This window comes from Haliotis rufescens, unplaced genomic scaffold (assembly GCF_023055435.1).
Source record: "Haliotis rufescens isolate VD_foot unplaced genomic scaffold, xgHalRufe1.0.p SCAF_14, whole genome shotgun sequence".
In the NCBI taxonomy this organism is placed as follows: domain Eukaryota; kingdom Metazoa; phylum Mollusca; class Gastropoda; order Lepetellida; family Haliotidae; genus Haliotis; species Haliotis rufescens.
The window spans coordinates 25,139,212-25,161,851 of NW_025963824.1; the positions used below are offsets into that span (position 1 = coordinate 25,139,212).

Consider the following 22,640-nt stretch of genomic DNA (forward strand, 5'->3'; position numbering starts at 1 on the left):
ATAATCGTCAGACGGCTAGCATTACGTTACTTGAAGATCTCAGTGACATTTCTGAAACTGACAGATCAGATTGATTTACAAAAAAACAGTTGGTTTCTGAAAGCAGCGTTGGTACATGTAGGCCAACAGCTGGTAAGACAGGACTACATATTTAGCTCTACCAACTGTTGTAAAGTCTTATGTTAGGTGAGGTGAGGTGAAATGGGGTTTAACGTCAGCTTGAAGATGATTCCACTTATATAGCGATGTGTACGTGTGCGCGCGCACGTCCGGACTAATGCCGGATTCATAGTGGTAGTCCACTGAGATACCAATTCGCAGTTTAACATGGATACCCCACTCAGGTACATGATACTGATTCCGAGTCGACCAGTCCTTGTTTTAGCCCCTTAATGCCGGCCACCAGACAGGGTAACAACAAGTACCATCTGTTAAGGTTTTTTTGGTATGACGCGGCATTTAACCACGGCATTGGGTTCTCCGGGCAGACGCTGTGATCCATTAAACGCGTATGTAAACAAACATATAGGCGATTAAGGGGATCGGGAGGTCAGGCTCGTTGACTTGGTTGATGCATGTCATCGATCCCAATTGTGTGGATCGATGCTCATGATACTAATCACTGTCTGGTCAAGACTCGATTATTTACAGACTGCCGTCATATAGCTGGAATATTGCTGATTGCGGCGTTAAACAACAAACAAATTGCTTTTTCGTCACTGAGTCAAACGGAAGCCCGACCTCATTATGGAAACACCCAAATTAAACACCCACATCAAACGTACGTAATTAAGGAACACGGTCTTCTGCGCATGCGTAACCTAAGCTTGTTAAATACTCGTCAAGCAGGTCGAAGACGGAGTCGATGTGTCGTTCCAGGCTTCCTGTCTGAGAAAGCAATTCCAGCTTTCACAAATCTGAGTGTTCGTTTTGTAATGCCAATACCACGTTCCATTCATTAAAACACACTTTGCGTATATCAGATGGTTCCCAAACAGGCACCATATGGTAGTCATGTTAAAATATATCTGGATATTGGTTAAATGTCCGTCTGAAGTTTTTCACATTATGAATTGCGCTGCATCTGCGTTCAAGTGGTTACGTTCTGATTGAACAAACAACTTCACAAGCAGCTGTTTATGAAAAATAAACCGTTTTCTGCGCATATTTTTATGTTTCATAAGAAAAACAGTTTTAATCTTGTGGTGATAACAAGGTTGTTTGATATTTGGTTAAGTCAAAGAATGATAACCCTTCCTTCAAAAATCCGGACAACGTTTACATTCAATGATGTAGAAAAACTGGGATTGTTTTACCGGACGGTTATCTATCTTAGAAATCTACTTGCATTGTTCTGTCAAAGATATCCAGTTTGGTTATGTGTATGTTAGTTGTTAAACGCCGCATTCAGCAAAGTCCAGATAAATGAAGACGGTCTGTAAATAATCGAGTCTGGACCACACAATCCAGCGATCGACATCATGAGCATCGACCTACGCAATTGGGATACGATGATATGTATCAACCAAGTCAGCGAGCCTGACCACTCAATCCCGTTTGTCGCCTCTTACGACAAGGGTTGCTAAAGACCAATTCCCGTATCTTCACGCGTTACTTTGCGTGACATACTTTATGCAGAGATTTCTATTGGATATGGAAACGGTCTTGTCGCTTCATTTGGTTATTTGAGAACATCAATTTTTTTTTTCGATATTTATACTTTAACTCCATATGTATTAAAACGTAAAAAGGAAAATAGGTTACGGGATGAATTTAAAACCATTGCGACCATTCGATTCACGTGCATGTATAAAGATCATTAAACGGAATGGGGGTTATTATGTCCTCGGCAATTCAAAAACACTGACACTTACTTATATTAAATTCACGTATTTTCTAACAATAATGATTAATTTTCAAGAATGGAGCATACACTGAATTTGGATATCAGTCAAGGTGAGTGAGTAAGTTTGATTTGGCGCCGCTTTAAACAGTATTTCAGTTATATCATGTGTTGGGGGAACGCTCGAAATGATCCAGGTCTCAGACGTTTAACATTTTGGTGAAACCCACGAGCACGGGCATGGTGCTGAGAAACATAGAATCATAATCAGAGATAACATGGATTCGAACCCATGATAATAGGTTTCTGGTACGCCGAGGGGACGCAACTCTGCAAAGAGAGTTACTGCACCTCAGCCTGGGCCACCCATGTTCCCAGGTCAACGTGGAATCCCACGGACCATCCTTGACATAAAATGTGCTGAAAGTCTCGTGTTTCTCGAAACATTAGTGGTATGTTAATGACATTGACGCCTAGAGCCACCATTACAGAACTTTTACAAGGGCGTAACTGATCTGAGCATGCTGTGGAGAAACAAATTAACAAGCAGATGTTCACCATGTTGATAATACGAAAATACAACCAAAAGCTAATGCTGTAGGGCAACACGATAGTTCACAGAATATAAGCCTTGGCCCTACGGCTTAATAGAGAATAAACGACTGGGTACTATTCAAGCTTTATCACGTCAGCCTGTACACCATCGTATCTGGCCAAGCAAACCAGTGATTGACGGCAAGAGCAATGCCCGATGCACTCAGGTCACGGTGACATTCCTACCCATAACGATTCGGGGTAATAGGTCTTCAGCAACCCAAGCTTGTCGTGAGAGGCGACTATGCTTGTCGTAAGAGGCGACTAATGGGATCGGGTGGTCAGGCTCGCTGACTTTGTTGATGCATGTCATTGTATTCCAATTGCGTAGAACGATGCTCGTGATGTCAATCGCTGGATTGTCTGATCGAGACTCGATTACTTACAGACAGCCGATATACATATGGGTGTCGTTATACAAAACCACCTATTGAAGTAAGACGGTTGTAAGTCTATGTTTAGGTATGGGAGTAACGATCACCTTAGCGTTAAGATCGCTTGTACACTGAAATCAGGACTTTGGCTGAGTGCGGCGTTAAACAACAAATAAACAAACGATGACAATCATCCAAGCCGTAGAGCCTGACCAATGGATCAAATAGTTTCAAGCAAAAATCCCATAATTTCATTAATATGATGATCAAAATAGGCAAGTCTACCTAGCTACAATGAAATCGGCATTAGAAATGGAAAATCTTTCTTAAACAGATTTAGTGGGCAAGATATGATTTCATACCCTACATTGTAGTCTGTGTGCAAGTGTTTTATTTGGCATCGACGTGTCTGGACTGCAAGGCCTACATACACACGGTAGTACCCCATCGTCATCAATTGGCTCTAGACCCGTGAAGATCCTGGGTAGAATAGTTCTTCAGCAACCCATGCTTGCCGTAAAAGGCGACTATGCTTGTCGTAAGAGGCGACTAACGGGATCGGGTGGTCAGGCTCGCTGACTTGGTTGATGCATGTCATCGTATCCCAATTGCGTGGAGCGATGCTCATGATGTCAATCACTGGATTGTCTGGTCCAGACTCGATTATGTACAGACCGCCGTCATATAGCTGGAATATTGCTGGGTGTGGCGTTAAACAACAAACAAACCAATTGGCTCTAAAGACAAGGGCAAGGGATGCTGAGAACCTATTCCGTCATGGAATCCCCAGGTAAATTACCGCTTTATGACGACACTGATAGGTTTATGTATATCTTGACCTTTCCTTTATTTAAACGACTGAACGGGGGGGGGGGGGGGGGGGGGGGGGGGTATACTATCTAAACTAGGCTGGCTAAATGGTCTTTTTACGCCAATCCATATTGGTAACGTGTCATAACTAACCAAGCTGTGGGTCATTATCGCCCATACTCCACATTAACCCTTACCGTTGTAATATCCGTGTCTCCTAGGAACGAGGGCCGCCAAGTGGCATAATGTGCCTGCAGAGTTGCGGCCCTTAGCTGCCAGAATCAATGGTTCCTCCGATTATGACGCTTGATCTGTCAGTACTCGTGATGGTGGGTTTCACCAAACTGGTAAATTCTATCGCCTGCGTCTGTTACGGCTTTTCTCGCATATATTCAGTTAATCCGCCTTGATGTAACAGAAATAAAGTTCAATACGGCGATAAACCCAATTGACTCAATTGTATATAAGTGAAATGTGTAAGCCGTTTTGCAATAAGCACCAGTACATAACTACAGGAAAAGAAGTCGGAAATGGATTTCCGAAACTGAACCCACTTAGGAAATAACATTTTTATGGTAATTATGAACATGGTTCTTGTTATAATAAATATACATGTATAATCATATAGCCACATTAATAAGTTTCTGCTCACCAAACTGTAATGGCATAATAGAGTCCGGGGGTATGAATGATAAATAAAACAGTATTCAAAGGTCCTCCAGGCTGAAAATATTTGACAAAACAGCTTCGTGAGCTTCTCTATCACAGCATTAGAGAAACTAGTTTTTCCTCACATGGTTATTTTCACATTGAACTTTCTTTGTCAGTGAGGGCAAGGGGGTAGCCTAGTAGTTAAACCGTTCGCTCGTCACTCCGAAGACCCGGGTTCGATACCCTCCATGGGTACAATGTGTGAAGTCCATTGCTGGTGTCCCCCGACGTGATGTTGCTATAAGCGGCGTAAAACTATACTTACTCTCTCTTTCTCAGTCGGCAGACTAGTAAACAGTGGTAAAAAATCAAGACAAAGTTTACAAATAAAAGGTATAAAAACTAAACTGCCGGGTAAAAGAAAGTATACACTTAAAATTTAAATTTGGCCAAAAAAATTCAAAAGTTATCAATACTTTACCAGCCTGAAACGTCCCAAACACTGCTATGATACCCTATCAAATAAATCCCCATCGGAAAACTATTTCTTGTGGTTTTAGCCACCGTCAAACATGGGTACATACTTTCTTTTGCCCGCAGTGTAGATTGTATTTCAAGACAAAACCAAACAGTATTGGCTGTTCTGAAGAAACAAGTTTGACACGGCATGTTCTATATTACATGTAGGATTATTAGAACTTTTTTCCCAACTTATCAGGTCTTTATTGTGTAAATATCGCGTTGCCAATCACTCTGAAGGAGAGATTTGGGTAAACGAGTTCCAAATTACCAAACATTCCCCGAAAACAGACACCGAGCTCCCCAAATCTCCAACACGACGACATCCTCCGCTGTGTCTAACACATGTACACACGGCGCCAGAACGGTAGGGTTAATGGTGATGCTCTGGATTCTCCATCAATGTCTCAAGCGATGTATCATGTATAACGCGCAGCATCCCTCGCTGGGACCAGTACGACTGTGTTGTCTTCAATGGCGTTTGTTGTCTGTAATCAACTCTTCATAAACCTTCATGTCGATGTGTGGAATTGGAGGAAGGATAGCGAGAGTTGGGAACTCCTTGCGTCACTGGAACAGGACCTACATGTACGTTAGGAACTATTGGTTGAAACAATATGTTCTTAAAACGAGGTGAGTTGCACGTAAATAGTTTATATTCCCCATGTCGACAACCCCTAAAAAGCAGCGTGAGTTTCCACTTTTTGTCAGCCTTCGCGTGAAAAAACACTGGAGTTACGGTTTACGAGAATATGCGTGCCACGACTTGACATGAAATATTTTTTTAAACAACACGCTTTGAGAGTTCTAACACTTTCTCATAGTCTTCGAGGTGGTCTAAAGTCGTGTGTTGAGGGCATTACGAAATTTGAATTTATTTCTATTGAGACAGGCATGTGATGTACAATACAAGCTCCGCCTTTTGGAGTGCCCTGAGAATTCTGCAAATTGTTTCAAGGAAGATTACCAGGCACGTCATCAGTGTAGTTTGAAGTCGATGGATTACAATGTGCTGTGTCAGTGTGTGATAGGTAGCCCCCACTCTCCGGAATCTGATCAGGGAGTCTGTGTTTTTCATGTCGTTGTTAAGATAACTTTAATCTAAGTTTTAGCAAACTCGGTGATGTGGATGTGGTGATATATTCTGGGAGCCAGTTCTCGTAAGTCTCTATTTGTATATGGTGTTTCACCTTATCATTCAAGAGCGCTTATGAGCTTTACGAGCGCGCGTGTTGCGAGTAATCTTTACGTTGTATATAACTGTCTACACTTGGCGTAATTAGGTAGTTTTAGGGGAGTTAATTTGTTTACACATCAAAGAATGTTCAGCATAAGGCACATTTTATTCAGCAATTAAGTATTTATTATATTTGTCTAATCTTTTTATGGATATGTTTATTTAATCTATTTGTCATACTTTGACACATTTTCAACATAAATGTATTTAAAAGAAATCATATTTCATTTTTATATGTTACTATATGATGAGAAATTATCGTAACCCAATTGCGTGGCTCGATGCTCATGATGTCAATCACTGGATTGTCTGGTCCAGACTCGATTATTTACAGACCGCCGTCAATAAGTGGAATATTGCTGAGTGCGGCGTTAAACAACAAGCAAACAAACACATGTTCGAGTTTTTCCACTTTAATATTTCAAGTTATTTTTGTATTAGTGTTTATACTTATATCATCGTATGCGTCATATAATTTAACTTATCTATATTGTCTTGTACCTTCAAAGTAACGAGAATTTCAAATTAAATTATATTTCTGCTTGTACGAATATCATTTATTTGAGTTGTATTGTCTGCTAATAATCACATTTTCCCCGGAAATTAAAGCATACCATACCTCCTTGTGTGACTTTTGCAGTCTCCACCTAAACGGTTTCTTAGACATAACCTCTGCATACACACAAGTGTTGCTCGCTCAGTAGTTACCTCTACATATTTGTGCAAGACATGTGCCAAACTCTATGCAGTTATGCGAAAACGATATGCGTCGCTGATTTTCTCAGACGAAAGTAAGCTAAGGCATGCCAGGCAATTTGAGCAGTGAGTTGCTGTAGCTGTTCGGAAGAATGTCTAGCTACACAAAGTAAGTGTTTTTGAACGTGTAATCAGGTTGTGGAGACGAGTGAGAGATCATTCCTTTCGCAGGGTTGGAGCTAAGTAAAGTTTGTGTATGAGGACTTGCCAATTATCAAAGGGCACCTGTTTCATGAAGTCAAACTGTCTGTCTTCGATGACGTGAACTGTACTTTGTGAAATACGATTGTCATTAACAAAGAGAGCTCTACTTTTAATTAGTGCTGTGGTTTGTGTGTTTATTGTGAAAATTGTCTGTCATCGGTAAAGTGAGCTGTACTTTTAACTAGTGGTTTAGTTTGTGTGGTCATTGGGAAAATTGACTGTCATCGGTAACGTGAGCTATTCCTTTACCTAGTTTAGTGTCTGTGTTAATTGGGAAAATTGCCTGTCATCGGTAAAGTGAGCTGTACTTTTAACAAGTGGTGAAGTCTGTGTGTTCATTGGGAAAATTGTCTGCCGTTGGTAAAGTGAGCTATATACTTTTAACTAGTGGTATAGTGTGTGTACTCATTGGGAAAATTGTCTGTCATCGGTAAAGTGGGTTATAGTTTTAACTAGTAGTGTAGTCTGTGTGTTCATTGGGAAAAGTGTCTGCCGTGGGTAAAGTGAGCTATACACTTTTAACTAGTGGTATAGTGTGTGTACTCATTGGGGAAATTGTCTGCCATCGGTAAAGTGAGATATAGTTTTAACTAGTAGTGTAGTCTGTGTGTTCATTGGGAAAAGTGTCTGCCGTGGGTAAAGTGAGCTATATACTTTTAACTAATGGTATAGTGTGTGTACTCATTGGGGAAATTGTCTGCCATCGGTAAAGTGAGCTTAATACATTTAACTAGTAGTGTAGTCTGTGTGTTCATTGGGAAAAGTGTCTGCCGTGGGTAAAGTGAGCTATATACTTTTAACTAGTGGTATAGTGTGTGTACTCATTGGGGAAATTGTCTGCCATCGGTAAAGTGAGCTTAATACATTTAACTAGTAGTGTAGTCTGTGTGTTCATTGGGAAAAGTGTCTGCCGTGGGTAAAGTGAGCTATATACTTTTAACTAGTGGTATAGTGTGTGTACTCATTGGGGAAATTGTCTGCAATCGGTTAAGTGAGCTTAATACATTTAACTAGTAGTGTAGTCTGTGTGTTCATTGGGAAAAGTGTCTGCCGTGGGTAAAGTGAGCTATATACTTTTAACTAGTGGTATAGTGTGTGTACTCATTGAGGAAATTGTCTGCCATCGGTAAAGTGAGCTTTATACATTTAACTAGTAGTGTAGTCTGTGTGTTCATTGGGAAAAGTGTCTGCCGTGGGTTAAGTGAGCTATATACTTTTAACTAGTGGTATAGTGTGTGTACTCATTGGGAAAATTGTCTGTCATCGGTAAAGTGAGATATAGTTTGAACTAGTAGTGTAGTCTGTGTGTTCATTGGGAAAAGTGTCTGCCGTGGTTTAAGTGAGCTATATACTTTTAACTAGTGGTATAGTGTATGTACTCATTGGGGAAATTGTCTGCCATCGGTAATGTGAGCTTAATACATTTAACTAGTAGTGTAGTCTGTGTGTTCATTGGGAAAAGTGTCTGCCGTGGGTAAAGTGAGCTATATACTTTTAACTAGTGGTATAGTGTGTGTACTCATTGGGGAAATTGTCTGCCATCGGTAAAGTGAGCCAAATACATTTAACTAGTAGTGTAGTCTGTGTGTTCATTGGGAAAAGTGTCTGCCGTGGTTAAAGTGAGCTATATACTTTTAACTAGTGGTATAGTGTGTGTACTCATTGGGGAAATTGTCTGCCATCGGTAAAGTGAGCTTCATACATTTAACTAGTAGTGTAGTCTGTGTGTTCATTGGGAAAAGTGTCTGCCGTGGGTAAAGTGAGCTATATACTTTTAACTAGTGGTATAGTGTGTGTACTCATTGGGGAAATTGTCTGCCATCGGTAAAGTGAGCTTTATACATTTAACTAGTGGTATAGTTTGTGTGTTCATTGGGGAAAATGTCTGCCATCGGTAAAGCGAGCTGTATACATTTACCTATTGTATAGTTTGTGTGTCCAAGGGGTAAATTGACACTCATCGGAAAAGTGAGCTATACTTTGAACTAGGTGTGTAGTTTTCATGGTTGTCTTTGGTAAAATAGGCTGAGCTTCAACTAGAGGTGGACATGTTATACGCCATGATGTCTTGATGACACGCATCGGTAAACTATCCATGACTTGTGGTATAGGTTATGAGAGTAGGGAATACCTATGCCCAATATCTGTTCACAGGTAATTCAGACCACCTTTTAACAGATCACAGGTATTTTTTATACCCATTTCACAATCACGGATAATTATAGTTTAAATTAGTTTGTATCTCATAGCGATAAGGCATAATGCATTCTTACTTATGAGTCTGACTTAAACCATGTCATTATCACGTTTATGTTGGTTTTTTTCATGTATAAACTAGGACTGCATATCATTTTATTGTAACATATGAAATTGGTGACCACTTGTCAGACGGACCATCTTTGGCGTTTCTTAATATATTTAGGCTACTGTCCCCCAAGTTTACTATATTGCATTCCAGATTTCGGCATACAAAAACAATAACGTATAATAACAATTCACAAGAGAAGTAAAAAATTTCACAGAAAACGTGTAATTGATTTGCAAATTTTCGATACGAGGACTGTTGAGAAATATCCTAACCCACTTTATTCGTAACGAGAAATATCAAATCGCGGCAAATTATGTTTGTTTGTTTGTTGTTTAACGCCGCACTCAGCAATACTCCAGCTATGTGACGGCGGTCTGTAAATAATCGGAAAAGAGCCAATAACGTATAACGAAATAAGTATTCCCTACCCGTGTTTATGTGTTCATCAGGTCTAAAATATTGTATCATAGTTATTCTTTGAACCAGTGAAGTATATGTTTCGTGGGGATAAAACCACAGTCAGTTCCATGGCAACGTCTAAAACATTTCTTCAACAAATTAACAAATATAGCATGGAGTGGCAATGTATATCAATTATGTATTAAAGTTAACTCGCGAATGCTAATCAGTCATTTCTTGTTTGTTTCATTTTGTTTCACCATCAAATATGGGTGGAGACTATTTTTTGCCGTTCTGTTTTGTCACACGAGGGGAGTTTGCATATCGCGTAAACTGCATTCTGGGATGAGGTGTGGTGAAATGGGGTTTAACGTAGCTTTCAAGATTGTTGCACTTATATAGCGACGTGCGTGCGTGCATGCATGCGTGCGTGTGGCTGCTTGTACTAGTCCGGACTGATACCGATTTATAGTGCTAGCCAACTGAGATACCATGACGCAGCTTTAACATGACTACCCCACTCAGACACAGTATACTGACTCCGAGCCGACCAGTCCTTGTTTTAGCCCCTTAATGGGCTCCATGCCCTGCTCGTGGCTTTCACCATAATAGAAAATGTCTAAGACCTGATTCACTATGGGTGTCCTCACACAAAAGCTGACACTCCGTGATATAACTGAAATAAAGTCCAAAGCGGCGTTAAACTCAACTCACTCACTCACCCGGTCCTCGTCCTCCGTTTGTTGCAATTTCTCACGCGTTGAATTAGTTGTGGAAATGAAGTCATTAGCAGTTGCCCTACTTCGCGTAATACGACCTGTTAGACACAGCGAGCTCGTGGTTTGTATTTTATTTAATAACTGTTTTAATTTCCTTTGATATATGATACTGTTACGTCGCTGAAGAAGGTTCATTTATAAAAAATGTCTGAATATGATATATGGCAGATTGAAAGATATAGGCATTCGTATATGATTAATATTATAATGAAAACATACAAGTGCAGTTATCGTATTACAATGCCATTGATGTGGTTTAGTTAGGGAATTTGCAAAATAGTTTTATAAATTGTCCGCTTTTCTAGGTCAGTTACCGTAATTAACAGGTTGGTCGTAATTAGGTATAATACCGTACACTACCTGCTCTACTGTTGTTGAGGATAAACTGGGTTCAACGTCGCGTTCAAGATTATTTTACTTAAACAGCGGCGTGTTTGTTTGTGTGTATGTGTGTCTGCGTGTACGAGTCCGCACTAATGTAGTTTTATAGTGTTGGCCCACTGAGATATCATGCCGCAGTTTAATAATTATGTATATACTGCCAATATAGTTCCAACTGAAATCTGTTATACAGAAGCGAAGCAACATTTACGCAAAACAACAATTGTTTTTACTTGCCTTTCGCGGCAATCCATCGGTCTGTCCGCTAGAGTAACTAACTGCCCTTTATCAAAGGGAAGCTACTCTAACCCTAGTCTATGGGACGTCACGGCCACGTTCAGACGTTGTTGACAGTCGGTCTGTCCTGTCATAACGTTAAGAAGTGCAGTTAGATGTACACGCAGCGACAAAACAAAGTAACAATTCAAACATATTTCGGCCAAATCCAAATTTTTTCATTTGTGTAAAAGGTTTCAAGCCTCAGAAGTCTACAAGCACAGATATGGCTACTGATCCCGCTTGGCTAGGCCTAGAGCCCTCGCAAAGTTGTTTCCAAATTTATATCTCCAAAGTTGCCAAAACTTATAAAATGCCTTAGCTACGTCACCGTAAGACACTGATTTTAAGTATATTAGACTGTTCTTTTGATAATTTTTATAATTTATCGCTAAATACAATGTTTATTCCGAATGCAGGATATTTACCATCCCCAAACACTCGCGTGATAACCCCTCTCTCTCTCTCTCTCTCTCGCTCTCTCGCATATATATATATATATATATATATATGTATATATATATATATTAAATTAAATATATCACGCAAACAATACAGAGCTCGGCTTGATCTGGTTAATGGTAAATACTAAACATTTAGGGAATAATAATGAGTGAGGGTGAGTGAGTATGGTTTTACGCCGCTTTTAGCAATATTCCAGCAATATCACAGCGGGGGACACCAGAAATGAACTTCACACATTGTACCCATATCGGGAATCGAACCCGGGTCTTCGGCGTGACGAGCGAGCGCTTTAACCACTAGGCTACCCGACCGCCCCTATGGATAATAATAATAATATGATGATGATGATGATGACCTCAATGATCTTCACAATAATACAGTTACAGTATTATATGTGCAGTGCAGCGTTGACTTACCGGAGGACTACATGCATATTCCACGGTCTGGTGATCATTGCAAGTTTACTTCCAGACGTTGTGACCAGTACCATGTGTGGAAATGAGACCATGTGTCTTTTATGAGGATACTATGTTTCTGCTGGATTTATGTCCATAATAAACTGCGAGTTAGTAGACAAACTGGGGTTTTATCAAACTTCCCATGACTGCTGATTGGCTGGTGACGATATGGACTTCATCATACGTTAACCGTTATAAACTTGAAAACTGTTCCTACGTTAAACCCCCAAGGCAATGTATGCCCAGTTTAGTGACTTTGTTGATCTTTATCTGAATTATGACGGCGTTTGACGTTGATCCTTCACTGGATTGTCTTGTCCAGATTCAATTTAACTGCCGGGTCAAAGACACTTTACACCAAGGATTGATGGTGGCTAGAGAGAAAACGAACAAAAAATGTTTTTTCGATGGTGATGCATTTGATACGGGTATCGCAGTTGTGTTGTGGACCGTAAGTTTACAGTGTATCGGAGACTGTTTGCCAACCTGGTGACGTTTTGATAACGTTTGTAATTTTTTTGTCAAATTTAAATTTTCAAGTGTATACTTTCATTTGCCAGGCAATTTAATTACAGGCCGACGTCATATGGCTGGTTTTGGTGTTGGATGCGACGTTAAACAACAAACAATTCCTCTGTGAAAGCCAACATGGCACTTTTCTCTGATACACGCCGTACTCTGCTGATCCTAGACTTGCTTGCGTCTCCAAGGCAATATTCAGAAGTTAAAATCATAATTACTAGAATATGTAAATAATAAGAACACGTGGTCCCTATAAGAGACTAGAGTCCACTCATCTAGACTTGCCTATTAGGAGGATAGAATTACTACACATCTATGGACTTATCTTTCAGTACAGCCTTGGAGCAAGGCTATGCAGACCCCAGTCTTCCCGTGTCTGTTCCAGTATCTAACACACCTGGGTATTTAAGTACATATCCAGATACCTGAGGGGGTACTTATGTCGGCATGTTAAGCTCTTGAATGACTACACAGCCACTTTCCCCATGAAGTCCAGGGAGAGATTAGCGTGTTGGTATTCGTTCTTGAGGGCTGTGTTGCATCACGATGTGCTTCAAGCGGAATGCGGTCTGGGCCTTATGGTGATTAGTTTGGAACGCCGGTTAAAGGTTCCGCCGTGTTAATGTGTCCAGCTGAACTCCCCGGGGAGAGTTGTGTTGGTTTGGTGTTTCTTCGATACTAATTGTTGAGATCGAGAACAGAGATTTGACGTGAGCTGTGGATGGAGGCATGACTTGCTCTCTGGTTATGTTAAGCAGTAACAGCTGGACTCCCTGAGGAGAGGAGTATTGGTTTGGTAATTTTTCGAATGACTCCCTGAGGAGGTTGAAAGTTGATCAGCGTGCTTACAAGGAATGGTGACAGTGAAAGAATGCTGTTTAACGCCGCAGTCAGGATTGTGCCGCTGTAACACGGCGTCCTATAAATAACCGAATCTGGACCTGACAAACCAGTGGTCGATATTATGAGTCACGGCCCACGTTACCTAACATGTGCAGCCGATACACGTTAGTCCTACCTCACAAGCATATGTTACTGGGGAGAAACTATCACCTTGCCTCAACCCCCTCCAACCTCACTTTACCCAATCTCACCTCACATCACCCCCCACCCAACCTCAACTCACCCCTATCCAATCTCAACTCACCCCTATCCGATCTCAACTCACCCCACCTCACCGCACCAAATCCTCAACGCACCCCACCTCACCCAATCTCACCTCACCGTTGCGCCGTACTCATCCGCTGTCCGAGCGTGTAACGAGGTTCCCTGTTAAAATACACCAGATATAACGCTGTGAAAAAACAGACATTAATTAACCATGACGCGTCCGGAAAATATAATAAACAAACCATCTAGCATGCGTTTTTGTTATCTAAAGCACAGGTGCCAATTCTTCAGTGTCGACATCTGGTTTGCGTGTCTGTGTGGTACAGCGCGTAGATTTCATGCTATGAACACGAGAAATCTGTTCTGAAGGGAGATTTTCCTAACCAACCATTGCAGACAAAAAGCCTGTGACTGTGACTGTGACTGTGACTGTCATTCAAAAAGCTGAAATGACCAAGTTGATTATCAATCCTATTTATCATGTTGAGGGGAACAGATGCGGTATGAGAACTCCATCATTCCGATTCGTCGTCTACGAGTAGGAATGTAGGGAAAAGTTGGAGCGTGGGATCTAAGGGGAAGTAACTCGAAATCCCTTTGTTCCCGAAAATATTTAAATAAATCATTTCCCCACAGATTTTACCAAAAAGAAATATTTTTTGCTGAACAAGATGGATTATAAAAAAACCGATTTGAACTGAATAAAAAATAAATATCTTGAAGCAATGGACAAAAAAAATTCCGTCTGAGAAAAAATTAGTCCCAGCTACCACGTATCAACCCCTCATCGATGCTCAAGATATCAATCACTGAGTTGTCTGGTCTAGACTCGATTATTTATATACCGCCACCATACAGCTGGAAGTGTGCTGAGTGCGGCGTTATAAAGAACACACAATCATAAACCGACGGGCAGTTAAGAATTTACTTTCACTTTGTGTGAGTTCATTGGAGTGTAATGTTTGACCCTCACTCTATGAAGGTTCATACTCCAACGAACTCACACAAAGTAAAAGTAAATTCTTATAATTTTTATATCACTATTTTTAACTTAGAAAGATGTAGACCTTGATCTATACACAATTATGTTTAGTACGTGTGACTTCATGTTTACACTGACGGCCATACAACAACCATCTGTACCACGAAATAAAATAGTTCTTCAAAACGAGAGGTGACATGAGCGTATGCATGCTCAACATGCTCTACATGAACAACTTGTGTAGTTTCTTTACAACAAATGGATTCAAATAATATCCTCATTAGGTGAGAAAGGTCTGTTATGAACTACCTCAGTAAGTCGGTCACAATGACAGCGCGTCGTAACACATTTACTTTATGCACAAGGCGTCAAAATGGTCGCCACGAAAACGTGACGGGGAAGAGTTCCGCAATTTTTAATGAACCTGTGGCTATTTCAAGTGTTTGTTATGACTGATTAATTAGCCGAACATTGAAAGGTGATTGTAAAGATGTGTCAAATAGAAAATAAGGTAAATTCCTAGATTGCAATGGACTTTCACTGTGTGGTAGTCGAGACGCGGATCGATACTACGATAGTTTGCATGGGCTTTTCTTCGTCTCGTTCTCTGGGATTGGCTGTAGCGAGGATGCCCTCAAACTCTCTGACTTACCCCAATGTAAGCTTAAACGTTAATGTTAAGATTAAAGGGTCTAAATAATGAGAAACAACGCTTCTGTATATATTCCTATATTGATGAATTCCCAGGAGTTTCCCCATGAGTGTGGAAGTAGTCCGTCAGTGTTTACGTCATTTCAAGAATTCAAGAATACGGTCTCGTGAAAAACGTATGAACGCCAAAATGTGTCGTTCATACTCTTATGAACTTCAGTTTAGCGGTCACGTGACCGACCTCTCGTCCAATGGATTATACACTTTAAAATTGGATTGAACCAAGTACAGTAAACTACGTTTATAACGAACACGCTTATAACGAACTGACGGATATAACGAACTGTCTTTTTGGCCCCGGCCATTTGCTGTATATGCTAAAAACGAACTACGGTTATAACCAACTAAAATTAGTAGTCCCTTTAGGTTTGTTATAACCGTAGTTACAACACGATGTTTTTTACAAACATAATCACAAATTACCAGGCTGAAAACAGTCGCCGAAACACTGCAAATCTAAGGAATGATAACTGAATCAAATACATCACCGAATGGCCATCTCTTGTTTGGTTAATTTGTAGTCACCATGAAACATGGGTGTATACTTTCTTTTGCTCTGCAGTTTATATTTCAGTGAACATCGTCCATCAAATCTGTAAGTGGCGGTGATTTCACGGTATTGAACTCGGCAGTTATTTTAAAGAGCACGTAGACGCAGAACCAAGAAACGTCTCTGTGAGACCCGGATGTGATGTCGAGCGTGACGTTTCCACTGAACTGCTGTCAACATTGGTATTATTTTGTGCGTCTAATTTCCCGACGGTCATAAATTACTGTGAAGACTAAACATGTTTTATATCTTCAAATTCGCCCGCCTGAACATGTCATTCCGCTCCAATAAGATAATTATGCTTCAGAGTGTTCTAAAAAAGAAGAAAATGCCTGCCACATAAATTCAGGCTCACAGTTTAATACATAAAAATATCTCGTTTTGTAGCTGTAGCTGGAATTTCTATATACAGTTTCTTTACAATCAAAATGGCCTCCGTGGTCTAGTGGTAGAGCCTACGCCCGGAGAGCGCAAAGTTCGGGGTTCTATCTTCGGCCGCGTCATACCAGAAGACGTTAAAATATGGTACTTGTTGTCACCCTGTCTGGCGCTCGGCATTGAGGGGCTAAAACAAGGACTGGTCGGCTCGGAGTCAGTAACTGTGTCTGAGTGGGGTATTCATGTTACACTGTGGCATGGTATCTCAAGGGGCTAGCACTATAAATCGGCATCAGTCGGGAATAGTACAAGCAGCTACACACATACACACACACACACACACACACACACACACACACACACGTGCATGCACGTCGCTATATAAGTCCAACAATCTCATTGCATCTCACCTCACTTACAGTCAAACCTCGCTTATCCATACACCTGCTGTTTCTCAAATATTGTCCGGATAAACGAGTTTCTGGATATCTAATCCCCTGACCAGAGTTAACTCCCCTACCCGCAGTCTGCCGAGGCATACATAACTCTAATATATTACGCATAATATCTTTATTCAATACATTGTATATCCCAAATCAGTAGATGAAAAAGGATAAATTGCATGTACATGTAGGTGTTGCATGGACAGCCAAAACACGCAACTTACAAGTTCATTCATGTTCACCTCCAGAAGTGTTTTGCTATGGCTGCCGTTCTGCACAGTTGGCATGGTGCCAAGGGCGCCCTGGAATCTGTGTTTGTTGCGCAGCTGCCAGGTCATGTCAACATGCATTAGCAGGTTGTGGTAATTAACCAACTCTATTGCCCCTGGGGACAATTAACCCTTCGAGGATAACGCTGGTAGTGATTGTACGTGTTGCTGGTACGGGAAGGACCATTTTAGGTTCTCTGTGTTTTGGTTGATGTGTGTGTGTGTGTGTGCGTGTGTGTGTTACTGTGCATGTGTGTGTGATGTCAGTGTGTATGCAAAGGCGGATCTAGAGGGCCTCCCCCTCCCCCCCCCCCCTCCCCCCCCCCCCCCCCCCCCCCCCTTTTTTTGAAAACCAAATGTAGTATTTGTAGGTAGTAAAATTATTTAGAGAGAGGATGTGTTGGGGAGGGGAGAGAGAGAGAGGGGGGGGGGGGGGGGGGGGGGGGTGCCTCTGCCAATAGCTTCGTTGTTTCTGTCCTGTACTCTCGCCATTGGGCCCTTTCCGTATACTGGAAGAATATGTCGGGGGAGGATTGAAGCAATTTAACACATACAATCGCACAATTTTTACTGTTTCTATTTTATATGGTTAATTCGCGAAATTTAAATATTTTCAAATATTCTGATGTGAGTCATCTTGCCAGTAGTGTGAGCTGGCCTGCGACATCCAGCCTGGTATATATGTTGTATAGATCTCTCTGTCGTAAAGAATTTCAAAGCAGATATGTCGCTTGTGATACGGCATGTTTAGAATTGTTGGAAGAACAGTGTTCAGTGTCAGATTGAAGAAGAAGAAGATGTATTGTACATAAACACCCACGTGGTGCAGGGTACAAAACATGAACATGACTAATTTAAAACATTGACATACACAACAGAATACAAATATTTATATCATTATATTGTTAGAGGAGATGCAGATTTTCTTTGCCTGAACATTTTGTGAATGAAATCGGCGATAATTTTTGCAAAGACTCTGATGGATTTTATGGTATTTGTAGTGATATTGGGAGCATAGCTTAGGCGGGTGGTGAGTTTAGTTCCTGTCTCAGGTTGATGTGGGAGGGAAGCAGGTCTCAGAAGTTTACCACTTTGTTGAAACCCACGAGCACGGACATGGTGCTGACAAACTGAGAAACATAATAAAATAATAAGGGGAATATAAGATTCATACCAATGCTCTTCAAAGGATTCTGGCATGCCTAAGACAGGCAGTAGGGCCTAAAGTGTTCCGCTTAAACATAATCAAAAGCAAAATTTACACGTGTTTGATTCCCTCACGAAATTAGGATACTCATCACAAGATGTGTATTTGTATTGCTATGGACGCCAACAAAGATTTATCAAAAGAACACCCCATTTGACTGTTTATTAACATATTCCATGAGATGAATTCTTTTAACGTTCAACAATCATACAGCGACCATATTACGAAAATGCAAATTCATACAAAATGTACCATTTAAATTTTTTTAGAACTACGTGTGAAAAGGACATTTTCACTGATCAAAACGAATAGTCACAGTCAGTTAATATCATTACGAACATAAATTTAAGCATTTATTTCAAAAACGCTGTAAAGCAATTTATCCGTTGCAGTTTGCCCCGTGCTTTATAATACAGGGTCATACTCAAAATAGCATGCTAAGTGTCTGTCTGCCATGTGTTATCGTCTCTACACTCAACACAGACAGTTAAGGTGGGCCAACCAGCAACGTTTATGAATCCCAGCCGACTGGGAGCGTCAGCATACCACGGACATAAGCTGTGTGCACGTCTCTTGTATGGTGTTAATGCATGGAGCATACACTTCTAGACACGTATCTAGTCTCTTAAATGAAAATAGTTTACTGACAAACAATTGTTAAATCTTCTTAATAAAATATTATAAAAGGGAGCCCAGGGACTCTATTCATTTTCAGGCGGCGGTAATATGGTCTGGCCAACTAATTAAAGACTTACATGGGGTATGTTGGATATATTCAGGGTCTGTCCGACAGACTGCTTGGTCTTCAGCAACCCATGTCGTAAGAGGCGACTGTGCTTGTCATAAGAGGCGACTATGCTTGTCGTAAGAGGCGACTATGCTTGTCACAAGAGGCGACTATGCTTGTCGTAAAAGGCGACTATGCTTGTCGTAAGAGGCGACTATGCTTGTCGTAAGAGGCGACTAACGGGATCGGATGGACAGGCTCAATTGACTTGGTAGAGGCATGTCATTGTATCCCAACTGCGTAGATCAATGTTCATTATGTCAATCACTGGATTGTCTGGTTCAGACTCGAAATATACAGATTCCCGTGTCTACTGGTAATAACGTCGCGCTTTAAGCTTGCATTAGTGTGTGGATTTGGCGCATTATGCATAATATGCATTATATATATTTTATATATGTATATGTTCGCGTAAGCAGCAGGGCATCGCATCGTGACAGCCGGACGGCCGTGAGTGAGTGAGTGAGTGAGTAAGTGAGTATGGTTTTACGCCGCCTTTAGCAATATTCCGGCAATATCACGGCGGCGGAAATTGGCTTCACACATTGTACCCATGTCGGGAATCGAACCCGGGTCTTCGGCGTGACGAGCGAGCGCTTTAACCACTAGGCTACCCGAAGGACCCTATAAAAAAATATAACTCAAGAGCACCGACATGATTCCAAAAAATAGATCCTAACCTAGGATCGCAGAAAACCTAAGTGACGCAACTCTGTATATCGAGAGACCACGAGGCTAGCCCAATACCCTCTCATGTGGTTCCCGAGACATTAACACATGGTTGAAACAATGCCTTAGAAGAATGTTTTGCAACTACATGTTTTAAGGAAGCGTCATGAACCTCCTTCAAGATACACACAGCATCTGAAGCAAGATGTAAACATGCGCCAGCATCACCCTACAATATCCTCCGCATCTGTACACGACCAGTCGATGCCCGAGACAAGTGTCAGCCATTTGTATATGCAGATAATGGGTTGGATACTAGCCTTGTTCCAAGGCTGTAGTGAATGACTAGTCCATGGGTGTATAGTAATTCTATCCTTATAATAAGCAATCTAGATAAGCGGATAGTACAAGAACGCCAGTCTCTTATAGGGGCAACTTGTTCTTATTATTTATATAATCTAGAAATTGGATTTAAAACTAATATTTTTTTACTTAGGGGCTTGTGCAAGTCTAGGTTAGATACACATGTGCCCTATATTCAGAGGTGAGATGAAATGAGTCTTCATCGCCGCTTTCAAGATCATTGCACTATAGCGAGATACCTTCCCGTAGGGCTTAACATGGAACCCGACTCAGACACAGTATACTGACTCCGAGCCGACCAGTGTTTTAACTTCTTAATACCGACCGCCAGGCAGGGTAACAATAAGTATCATATCTTCACGTCTTTAGGTATTACCTGGAATCGAACTACCGACCTTCCGCTCCCCGGACAGACGCTCTATCCACTAGACCAAGGAGGCCTCGGTGTATCAAGGACATAACGATCACGGTATTCTATGGTTCTGCTTAAATGATATTTTCTTCTATCTTACATACGTCTGATCTTCGTGCTTTTTTAGGACTTAATGAGGTGAACTTTGTACGTGTTATGTCCGATATCAGCATTTATATGAGCTCGTAAACCATGCATGTCAGTGGTGTCCAACTGTGTAGAGTTGTGCCCCTCAGCCGTGTCAGGATCCGCTGAGCGTAGGTTCAAATCCGTTATTCGCAACCACTATAATGCTGCACAACAGGAGATATTGTGGGTCTCACCGAAGTGATAATCGTTTAAGACATGCTCGAGTTTGTGCTTTCAAAATACAACAGAAATACTGTTCAAGGTGGTGTAAAGTATGACTCATTAAGATTTTTCAAAAGGGAACCGTCAGTACCCGTGCAGCCCGCTAACTATTATCAAACTACGCCTTGTTTACAGGCGTGGGGATACAGAAGAACTACATTCTGAAATCCTGGAAAAGATTCTTTTCCAAAGCATGCACATAAAACGTCAACGGCAGAGAATAATCAGCCTCCGTTATCTGCCGAAAGAGACTCGAATTCCATTCGGGCGTAAAAGGCGAAATAGCGGCGAAAATTGTATGAATGGGTCACTAAAAACCAGTAATGGCGCCAGGTCATCGCGAAAATAGAATATTCATTGTCTTGTTTAACACTTTAACGATCACAGAGCAAACTATTCATTGCATGACATCATCCGATCTAAATTTAAACACCAAGTCAGTGCATACTTCATTCGTGACCAACTCGTGTTATTCCGTGACAAGCCGAATAGCGACTCGTGCCCCTCACATGGCCATTTTTGCGACCGGGTTCCGTCTGAGCGCAAACGGGTATACCTAAAACAATTGTCAACTCGTTGTGTAATAGTTCACATATATCTCCCCATATATTATATATATTTCAGATGCAATGTAAAGCACATCTGGACATTCGGAATTATACAGAATGATTGAACACATTAAACTGTGTCTTGGGTATATTTTTAGATGCAAGACATATGTAAAATCAAAAAATATTTCTGAGGGATTCTTTGATGAACAATTTGAAATCATACGCGCATTCTGATTGGATTGTCGTATTTTCGCACATAACATGCATCGATAGGGGGACGAGTCTTCTTGCAGGTTACGGAAAGGGGCGAGTGGTGACGAATGTGCATACTTTTGAAAGGAACTCTCCACCCAAAAAAGAAATAGGGTAGGGATGCTATCAGAGCTGTTTAACATGCTGAACGCATTCTTATCCACTTCGCGTTATCTGGAATCGTTAAGTGTTTATTACCGGGCGATGAAATGTTAATTACGTTATATGTACTTGATCACGAGTCTGATACTGAGCAGATAGGTCAACATACCCAGTGATCGTTACAAGTAAAATTGTGTTTTTCTTAGACCAGCAGCTGAAAAGCAGGGATTTTCCAATGTGTCGCTCCTGAAATATGTCAGAAAATTGTGCAAACTAGACACATTTTACACAGAGCGTGCGTGGAGCAAATATGTTTGCTTACTTGCACTTGTTATTATGTGGTTATAATTTACAGAGCAATGTTTGTATCTTGAACGGTTGTTCCGCTTGGGGTACTGCAGCCATGTAACTGTTCGCGTAAGGAGCATTCATAATACCTCGGATAAGATAGCGCTTGGGTCGTACCATGGTTCGTGGAGATGTACGTGTGTTGGATGAAGTTGCAGAAGTACATATCTTGTGTTAAATGTTATGTTTCCACCGTGGATGGTCGTAATCAAGGACGTTGTATGAGATGTTACTGACGGCGTCTTCAGTGTGGATGGATGGATCCCTCTTGGATTAACCGATGTGATGTGGTTGTTCACCCGTAGGAGTGTTTGTACAAATTTATAGTACTATCTTTTTAGTGAACGTTTTGTGAGGAATGTGAATCTTTGCGTCTACGATGATGGTGATGATGATGGTGGTGGTGGTTGTGGTGGTGGCGGTGATGATGACGATTGTGGTGGTTGTTGTGATGATGATGATGATGTGGTGGTGGTGGTGGTGGTGATGATGATGATGATGATGATGTGGTGGTGGTGATGGTGTGGTGGTGGTGATGATGATAATGATGATGATGCATGTTCGATCCTTCCTTGATTA

The 22,640-nt window shown here is 41.1% G+C and overlaps 1 protein-coding gene across 5 annotated transcripts in view; it reads left to right on the forward strand.

Annotated features, from left to right (window-relative positions):
- Positions 1-22,640, forward strand: part of LOC124131243 — a 56,530-nt gene that overhangs the window by 25,112 nt on the left and 8,778 nt on the right. The window contains exon 1 of one of the 5 annotated variants that reach the window (XM_046494365.2): positions 5,164-5,424. The exons of 2 other annotated variants lie outside the window; for them this stretch is intronic. In XM_046494365.2, coding sequence (XP_046350321.2) covers positions 5,409-5,424 — 16 coding nt within the window. In that variant the 5' untranslated portion in view covers positions 5,164-5,408. Of the gene's footprint in view, positions 1-5,163; positions 5,425-5,796; positions 5,952-21,750; positions 22,371-22,640 lie in introns of those variants that run through there. 2 more of the 5 variants (XM_046494362.2, XM_048395194.1) reach the window with 2 other exon arrangements.